Genomic DNA, 9,688 nt, shown 5'->3' with positions numbered 1-9,688 from the left:
CGCGTGTCGGTTGTTTGTCTCCCCCCCCCCCCCCACCCCCCCCCCTCCCCCCCCCCCCCCCCCCCCCCCCCCCCCCGCCGGGGGCCCCCCCCCCCCCCCCCCCACGAGAATTTAGACTTACCAGAATACAAAAACGCCAAGTTCCGCTCGTCGGTAGCTTGGTTGATCAAATCGTTGACGGTAGCCGTCACGCTCAGCGTCTTGCTCAGCTTCTTGCGCACGACCTCGAGCGCGCGATCCGCCTCGCTAGGCTCGTTGACGACGCCGACGGTGCCGGTGCCGGCCGCCTTTTTCTTCTTGTTGGGGTCGATGTCGGCGTCGGCGCCGTCGACCACTTCGTCGTCGCGCCGCGTGTCCTGCAGCTTGGCCATGCGGACCGGGCTGATGGACCACGAGTACAGGGGGTCGTAGCGCAGCACGTCGAGGATCGTCATGATGGAGTAGGTCTCCTCGCGCAGCGCGTCCAGCGTGAACTCGCAGCACCGCCGGAACACGCCTTCCGTCTTCGTGATGCCCATGCCGTCGACGATGTCGCGCGTTAACCGGAACGGCACGAGTTCCGGGACGGGAAGTACGCGACCCATTTCGAAAGCTACGCCTAGGTCTATGTGCACCACCTCGCCGGTTTTGGAGTCGAGGAGGATGTTGTGGCCGTGGCGATCGCCAAGACCAAGGATGTGGCCCAGGATGGAAATTGCTGCTGTGGTCCGGGTATACGCCGTGCGTTTGGCGAACCATTCGTCCGGATCGACGAAGTGCTCCATGAAGAAGTAGCGCATCACAGGTTGGAATCGATCGGTGACCTTCTTATACGTAGCTACACGCGCGTCTGCTGATTTGTTCTGGACTTGGGAAATTTCCTTGCGGCACTGCGAGCCTTTGAGGTCTTTCGGATGGTACCGCTCATGAGCTGGCATGAGGTATTCGTGGAGTGGTATGGTGTTTGAGACGAACTCGATAAGTCCGGAAGCAGCTGTTAGCGGCAAGACCTTGTATGTTCTGATTCCGAGGCTACGCTGCTGGGTAGATCGATGGTGTTTCAAGACAGACGATACGGCGGCGAACACCTGTTCCATGATAGCGTCCTGGCGAAGATCATCGTTGCCGCCTTTTACAAGCTGCTTAAAACGTTCTCCGTTAGTACCCACCACCGTAATGATCTTTGGCGCGCTGACACCGGAAGCGATGGACATGTTCGGTTCGATCTTGGAAATATACGGGATATGACTATAGTCTCGGGTAGCCGAGAGTTCTATTTGCATCGTAGGAGGTGGTATTTTCCATTTCGCCAAAGCAGAAGCAAGGCCAGAACCGCCGGTAGAGTCCTTGACGGGGACCTTTTGCCCTGCCTTATAGCGCGAAGGATCCCGTTCCACCGCCAGCATGTGATATGCTTTGCTCGTTTTGTCAATGGCGGCCCATATAGTTGACACTGACTCGGTTTGGGCGAGTCTCTTGCCAACCCTGTCTGTAGCTTTCTGGCGTAATATAGCTACGTCGTCTTTTGTATTTGTGCGGGACTTCACTCCCGACCATATTTGATACATCCCGTGGTAAGGGTGGTCCACACAGATACGATATATGAGCTCAGAAAGTAGGCTTTGAAATGTGCTCTTCTGGTCAATCAGGCGCGAAGTAAGTTGATTCATCAGCGTCGCGAATTTCCGGGTTGCAACTTTGTCGATATGTTTCATGACGGCCTGGTTGGTGAATTCTTCGGTTGACCGCTCGAGCCATAAGGCTGTGAATCTCAAAGCGTCGTTATTATGATCGTCGCAAGACACAAGAGAGAGCAGGTAGTTTTCTAAACTTAACCTAATGAATTCTGTTCGGCTTTGCTCCACACGGCGTAATTCCTGCTCGTCCAAGTCGAGCCATTGCCTTGCTTTAGTAAGATGGCTATTGTACCTTGACTTCATTTGTGAGTCTCTCGTGCTGGAAATGAGACTCTTGAGTTGCGATACCTCATCGCTTTTTCCTTTCTTTAGATGTTGCAGGCGAGCCAAGTCTTCAAGCCCATCTGGATTCTGCAGCTGTTCGTCGCAGAACATGGCAAACTGATGATAGACCTTGCCGGCTTCTCGGCTGTCAGTCTTACCTTTAAGTTCCTTTAAGGCGGGCTGTAGATATTCTCTTTGAATGGTCTCCGGCTTTTCTAGCTTTGCCACAGAGATTTGATATCCGGTTTTGGCAAGCAAATCTGGCCGGCTGATAGGAATAGTTTGCTTCTTGAGATTTGGGTCCTCATCGATGCTTTGAAGCATATGGATAGAAGATGTCATCTCACCATGATCCCATAAGGCGTCAGCTGCTTCAAATTTTGCTACGGAATCAAGATGTAACCCGAGTTTTGCACTAGGTGTCACCAAGTCCGTAAGGGATGTTGCGATATTCAATGACTCCTGGGTAGCTCGATGATGTCTATAAATGCCGGACGATAATAGCATCGATTTGATCTGTGCTAATGTGGCTTCTGGTTCATTTATCTTTGCCATACCGCGGCGCTGAGACGTTTGAGCTAACACACTCAATGTTGTCTCCCGGCAGGATAAAATCTGGCTGACATCTTCATATCTGTAATTTTGTCAATAACTGTACATAGTAAAACGTGGAGTGTCACCTACCGTCCGCTTTTCATCCACTCAGAGCGATCTGTAAACGTCGATAAGACTCTATCCAACTCAGTCGACTCCGCAATCTCAATCACATCATTAAGCTCTACTAGAACAGCTAATGTACTCAGATAATGCCGTAGACGAACAGGCGTGAGGTCCTTTTTAACCACACTTTGCATTGTTTCGCTGAAACTATTGTGAGTAACGTTCCTCGCGGGACCCAGCTCGGTAGCCTGTTGCCAAGTCTGATAGGCCCTATACAAAGTAACAGAGGGGTTATCGGTAGACGTTGGCGCTGGTAAATTCCAGATTTCCAGTCGCCTAGCTGTATTAAATGTGCTCTCTACAGTAGTAGATGAGCCATCCAGGCTCTGCTCCGTTTGAAGGAGAGAATGTGATAACCCTGACAACCCAAGGTTACCCAGTGTCCCTACTAGGGATCGGCCGTCGATATTGGCGGCGGGATCTCCTCTCCGGATGTGGCTATCATACTGTGCACCGCGGAATGCCAAGCTCATACTGCCATTTTTTTCGTATTCGAGTCGTGCTAGTACATTACTCAGACTTGAAGTATGGCTAAGGCCGTAATATGCGTCTGGATCATCGATGTTCTCGAATATGTTCATTAGGATGTCCGTGGAGTCCTGAGCCCGGACAGCAGATGAACGACGAGAAGCTCGTGACCCCTCGGTCGATGTCATCTCGACAAACAATAACGCTGTTTTGAACATGCCACATTTTGCAGCAGCTGAGGCAACAGAAAGAAGATCAAGATCAAGCCATTGGCCTCTATCAGCTATAGAATTCTCCCCTGGTAACTGCTGGGTCCTTAGATATAGAAGAGCGTTTATAAAAAGGCTCATATTTTCTTTGGCTGCCGGTGACTCTAACTTGAGCCAATTCTTAAGTGCGCTTGACAAGCTGCGTTTAATGGACTGCTGCTTTTCCTGTTCAAATAGGAGGACTAGGTGGATAATATATGGAAAGGCTTGCTTAGAGAAGCCCTTTACATTAGTAAGAATTGGGGGTAGAGCATTGAGAATAATGTTCTCCGGGTATGATTGTGCGAGATATACCGCAACACCCTGAGCCCACTTTGTATCTTCAAATGCTTTGCTAGAGAGGACTAAATCTTCCCGAACAAGGCCGATAGGCATGTTGTCAGATGGTGGAGTTCGATATGGCGTCCAATCCGACGTTGCGAGGAGTTGATCAGACAAGACTTTCTGACAAGCTATAAGCAAGTTGTTGTCGCCTTGAGCCGCAGCTTCTGATACGATTGTTCGCAAGGCTGATTCTGCGAGACCTGCCTTATAGCAGTCACTATCAGACGTTAAAGTTTGTAAGAGGCTAAGAAGGCCATGTTCGGATCCAGATGCGTCTACCGATGCATTGAAGTATCGTGACAACTCGGACTCTCGGAGCAGGTCCTGATCGACAAGGCCGGACGCAGCGAACCCCCTGCCCACAACTCGGCCTGCCCAAGCAAGATACTCGTTGCTTAGCCCTTGTGCCTGACAACTTTTCCACACGACAGGAGCCCAGGTCAATGCTTCTTCGTCGGAGCTGATTACATCAACACTGTGAGAAGTGGGAATTGTGAAGTGACTACATAACATTTCCAATGCTAATTTGCGGGAGGGTTCGTTTAGTAGCTGAGCTCTGTGCACTCCGTCCTGAAGGATTTCTAGTAGAAGTTTGCTTTCATGAGTGCCTCGCTCTGCATTCCCGGACGATCGAACGTGAGCCGCGCAACTCGTAATGGCTTCAAAAGCAGCACGCTGCTCGCTGTCCTGAAGGAAAGGAGACTCATAGTCTTCTAGATATTTCGTGAACCATGAATGGAATTTTTGGGCTTTATTCATAGTAGCTTTGAATTGACTTTCTTGCGTTGTACTAGACTGGCTGGTCTCTAGAAACACGCGTAGGGAAGCAAGCGCAGACAGAGCATAGCCAGCAAGGAATGAAGGCGATCGCGATAACGGTTCTAAACCTTTCTCTAAGAGGTACTGACTCATGCCGAGTGCATCATCTGCGCATTCTGTATCGACGATGAGTGGACGTATGGATTGTAGAAGCATCTCTAAAGGATACGATTCCCATGCATGTTGGCCTGCTAGACAGATGAGAACCCTGACTTTTCGAAGAACGGAGCAAGTATGCAAGGGACCTAATGCTGAATGGACACCGTTAAGCAGCTTCCTGGCGACACTAACCACAAGCGTGGGCGTCCATAGTGCAGATACCTCGTATTCTGTTCGGCTACATAGTAGTGATATCTCTCTTGTTAGGTATTTGGCCCGGAACATTGGTTGCTGATTCGGTGATAGGCCGACATCAGAGTGACCACACTTCTTAATCTCCGCCATGGCCTCGGCGGCGTATGCGAAGCTCTTATCTCTAGCCCACGACTCCTCAACTGGGTTTTCTTGATCGATAAGGCTGAAGAATAGTCCGATGATATCGGCAAAGTTGATATATATCGCCTCGAGAAATGCTTCTCGGCCAAGGATTTTGCGTAGTCGACTTTCGCCGCTCCGCTGCTGCTCTGCTTTGGGCATACTGATGTCGTGGGCCATACTATACGCGATAATTCTTGAAAAGTTACGTTGAATAAGTTGTGCTGGACTATCACCAAGAGCCGCAGCTAACCTTGTGACTTCGTCGTCCTGTCCTCGCATCACCATTAAAGCTACCACCTCGGATTGAGCACGTTGTAGTAACTCCTTAAGAGTCGAGAAACCGAATATCATGAACGGTATATCGTCGATGCTCTTGATCTCGAGCCAGGTGTAAAGGAGCTGAGGAGCAAATAGATCGAACAGTTGTTGTGTATTTTCGAGATTCAGCGAGCTTGATATGCTGTCAAGGCAACGTGCTGCATGTTGTTTAGAACTGGGAATCTCGCCGGGAATCTCAAAAATATGATAAATCCCACGCCGGAGGAGGGTAGGCCACTTCCGTGCTAGCTCTGCGAGTATAAATAGTCGTAGGGCTATACCCTCGAGGAAATCACTTTTGCTTGGGAGAACTTCGAGGACGTCAACTAGGACCTCGTCATGGGATTTCAAGGTATATCTGCCAAATAAGGTCGGCAAACGAGATCCAATGTAGTACTTGACAGGTATTGCTGCACTGCCCAGTATGCTAAGTAGTGATGAGCTTGGAGGCTCCATCTTGATTGTTTCCGTGTATTTTTCGTTGAGTTGAATTAAACGAAGGAGTAACCGGGCCAGCGACATCTGAATGCTAGATGAAAGCATGTTATTCTTCAGCCCAGCATTAAGAAAGTAGTGGTACAAATCGCCGGCGCGAGAGGATATCTCGCCGTCGCTATCGGACCAGATAGACATCAAGCCTTCCATCACGTCGAGACACATATTCAGAGCAACCTCACAACTTGAAAAGGCTGCGCTACCGATTAACTCGCCCATTCTACCAATAACTCTATCGGCATCATCGGGGTTTATTATGAGATCAGAATCGAATAGCTCTCGGGCTAAGCAGCGACAGGCGAGGAGCTCTTCGTTAGGCAGTTCCAAGAAATCATCGAGAAATGATGCTGGGATTAGCCCGATTTGACCATGATCCCCATATAAGACATCGAGGAGACGCAACCTTTGGACGGTATCGGAATAAAAGGTCACCGCTTGTAAAGCAACAGTGGCTTCGTGCCGAGATACTTCGGGTGATTTTGATGATGTATTCGATCGATGCTCTTTAGATTCAAAATCGTCGTCAAGGTCCATGAAATCGTCGTCATTTCCAGACGATTGACTATCGTTTCTCTTGCGAAAAGCACCGGATAGTTCAAAAAAGAAACGGTGAAGATATGACCATTCTTTACCTAGCTTACCCAACTCGGTGCTCGATAATGCGGGCATGTAGGATCGAACTGACGTGAGGAGGCAGTCATAAAGTACTTGACTTTCATATGAGTTTGAGACAGCAGCCAAGGCAGTTTGAAGGATCGAGAATAATGAATTCTGAACCTCCTGTGATGGCCTCGAATTTACCTCTATTATTTCCGGAAGTATAAAAACACCAACAATCAAGGACGAAATGATGCTTTGGAGTTTCTCTGGCGTGATCTGAATAGACTTATCCTTCTGTTTATCCCAGGTCTCACATAGGGCTCTAATATCCTCTAGCTTTGAGTAAAAGAGCTCCGCTACGAGTTTTTTTGTACCGTGTGAATTCGCCGTGTCGCCGAGCTGTGTGGCCGGCGCTACGGATGGTTGCTGGCTGGGGGCCGACGAGGAATCAGGATCACTAGAGTCTAAAAGAAGCAGGTATCTAATCAGGCTCTCACGGCTCTGGAGTAGACACAACGTCTCTCCAATTTGTCCTGAGATAGTTTGAGATGGTTGAGATAAGGTCAGTTTTGCGTCGCCGTAAGCTGCTTTCATTAAATTGACAATGTCCACTGGTTTAACATGGCCTGAGTACGATGATATATAGGCTGCATCGGCTATGATGATAGAAGTATTAGCTAAGGCTCAAGATTTAGATATCTATTCTCACTTACTAGGATCCCATCTAAAAAATACCCAGCGAACAACGCAGCTACAGGTTGTGTAACTAGCGCTCGGAAGTTGAAAGTTTCGAAGATGAAGAAGCGTTGTCATCAGTACGAGCGAAGAATCTACTACAATAGCTGGTCCATTCACATCAGCGGTTATAATCATGCTGTTGATGTCATCGGAAATATCGCGATACGGCACTAGATTATGAGTTATGATGGAATGTAGCAAAACACTCGAGGCTCGGCAGTTTGTAGTCATAGTGACAGAGCGCACTGCAATTTGCCATATTTGCTTCCAAAATGTGGACAGGGTGTTGTCAGCGGCACTGACTTGAGGAGTTAAACTGCTCGAGAGTTAGTATAACATATCTACGAAATATTAATAAGACTAACCTTGCGCAAGCAATCATAGCCCACGTAGCCACTTTGCTATTCTTGCTGGTGATTTGGCTCACCAAGAAGGAAAGGAGCTCTGTCATTTCGTCGATGTTAACCTTGAGACCTGACACGAAAAAAGGGGTGATCTGTAAAGCAGTGTATTGTATTGAATGGTCGACGGAGCGTAGTTTCTGGCGAAGCCGATTGAAGCCCGAGGCCGTCCGTCGTTTCTTCCGCGGTTGTTCATCATCGGCTAAGGTTGTTTGAGATTGCTCAGAGGCTCTCCATAACAGTCGTTCAAGAAGCGCTAGAATATGCACAACTGCCCAAGTTTTCTCGCCATCGATATTAAATAACCGCAAGGAAAAGGACTGCACTTGAAAAGTTGTGCTGCTGTGGGGTGCAGAGTATGTCAAGTCGTCCTGTTGAAGCTGGGCGCGCTCTTCTCGTCTGGAATATTCACTCCATAACAACTCCGCGAGAGTTTCAATGTTACCGAGGAGTGAAGGCTTATCGCCTTGCTTGATTAAGAACTCAAGTTGAAGATGGATATTAAATAGAAGTTTTAGCATTTCAACTCGGACGCCGTTTAGAAGTGCATCGTGTGCAGATGCGGCCTTCGTCTGCCACCATTGGCTTACCAACGGTAGGCAATCCAATGCCAAAGAATTAGCGTGATCAGAATCATCCGTCTGAGAGGCCACGAACAACTTGTTGACTAGGGCAAATGCTAACTGATGCAATGGACCTATTCCAAGAGGACGGAGTTGAAGAACTTGAATTACAACGGATGACATCTCCTTCGAGCGTTGTAAAAGAGGCGCATTTGGGGTGGATGAAAGATAAAGAAGGCATTGCAGAAGATCCGGTAGTTGACTCCGCGAGAGTCGGCTGGTTCGTTGGGATGCGGTCCCAGGTCTCGGTGTTGAGAATGTGAGAGGCGTCGAGTGTCCCGATCCAGGTGCCGGTGAAGCCCGCAGAAGAACTGAGTCTCTGTCGTTGGCCGCCAGATATAAGGTTAAGACATCAACAGTGAAGTCAACGCATGTGAACCAACCTTCACCGCCCCCCGCAGCAAGAAGCTCGACGTTAGCGGCATGACTTAGGAGAGCAGCCAGCGCTTTGATATAGTCTTGTACCAACGGTGGGACTAAGTCATCTTCAGAGTGCGGCAGCGTCTGGGTAATGTGGTCAATCACGGCAAGGACAGTCTTTCGTTTGACCTTGCCTGCACCTAGCTCGACGCCGAGACGCAGCGCCTCGGCGCACTTGGTAAGCCTGCTAGCAGCGGTGCTCTTATGACTGTAGTAAGCCTGCTTTTCAGCTAGGGCACAACGGAAGAGCGCCTCAAAGGTGATATGATAGCTCTTGTCGTCTAATGTCGAACTGGGAACTGTCAGTTTAAGAACCGAGAAGCTACGTTGTCATTACTCACAAGTTGGAAGCTTTCGTTTGCTCTTTGAATATATGAATTAGATCTACACGAGTTAATATTGCTATTTTATCATCTAGACATAAGGTTATTTATTGACTGTCTTACCATCCAAGCCAGAGGAACGGGTGGTACTGTTACTACTTTCGACAGCGACTATTTTTATCTTAGCATTTTATTTATATTTTTTATAGTTTGTCTTTCGCGGGAAGTATAACTTACTTCGGGCACCATCCATCGTAATATGTCGAGCCTTTTGTCGAGGTGCCATTTTGCCACTTTTGCGCCATGCATTCACTATTTTATAGTAATCCGATACTTAGTTGGGAGAAATGGAAGACTGCATGGGAATGGAGTATGGAGTCTCTTGCTCTAGCTGTCCGAGGAACTGGGCGGTAAAGCCACACATGAACTTAATAACCAGATATGATATATGTAATTATTTCATTCGAAGACCGGAAGTAGACGTATATTCTCATATCGATCAATAGGTAAGAAGAGATTGGCCAAGTTGGGTTGAATCGCAAGCATGAAGTCCGGCATTAGTTACTGACCTGAGTTTTTATCTGTAGGGTGAAAAGTAACGCGACGAAAAAACACGAATAAAGTCAAGGCCCGCGCTCATGCTATTAGAGAAAAATGCGAAAAAATAAGATAAATAGATGAATTTTGAGGAATCGATATTGCTGATCGTTTTTCAGGTCATACTAGACGTATCTAATCTATGTAACTTGCTAG

General features: G+C 48.2%; 1 protein-coding gene across 1 annotated transcript in view; it reads right to left on the bottom strand.

The window, feature by feature from the left end:
• F5Y00DRAFT_26496 (Serine/threonine-protein kinase tel-1) overlaps nucleotides 1-9,416 on the bottom strand; it is a 9,918-nt gene extending 502 nt beyond the window's left edge. Inside the window, exons 1-7 of the mRNA XM_048011736.1 lie at nucleotides 9,173-9,416; nucleotides 9,059-9,106; nucleotides 8,954-8,996; nucleotides 7,534-8,904; nucleotides 7,144-7,484; nucleotides 2,625-7,086; nucleotides 122-2,574 (exon numbers count right to left, since the gene is read on the bottom strand). Coding sequence (XP_047867011.1) covers nucleotides 122-2,574; nucleotides 2,625-7,086; nucleotides 7,144-7,484; nucleotides 7,534-8,904; nucleotides 8,954-8,996; nucleotides 9,059-9,106; nucleotides 9,173-9,221 — 8,767 coding nt within the window. The 5' untranslated portion in view covers nucleotides 9,222-9,416. The remainder of the gene's footprint in view (nucleotides 1-121; nucleotides 2,575-2,624; nucleotides 7,087-7,143; nucleotides 7,485-7,533; nucleotides 8,905-8,953; nucleotides 8,997-9,058; nucleotides 9,107-9,172) is intronic.
• Between the last annotated feature and the right edge of the window lie 272 nt (nucleotides 9,417-9,688).

This window comes from Daldinia vernicosa (assembly GCF_022497035.1).
Source record: "Daldinia vernicosa strain CBS 139.73 unplaced genomic scaffold F5Y00scaffold_12, whole genome shotgun sequence".
NCBI lineage: Eukaryota > Fungi > Ascomycota > Sordariomycetes > Xylariales > Hypoxylaceae > Daldinia > Daldinia vernicosa.
Note: the sequence above shows the minus strand (reverse complement) of the source record. Positions and strands in the feature narration are given on the sequence as shown.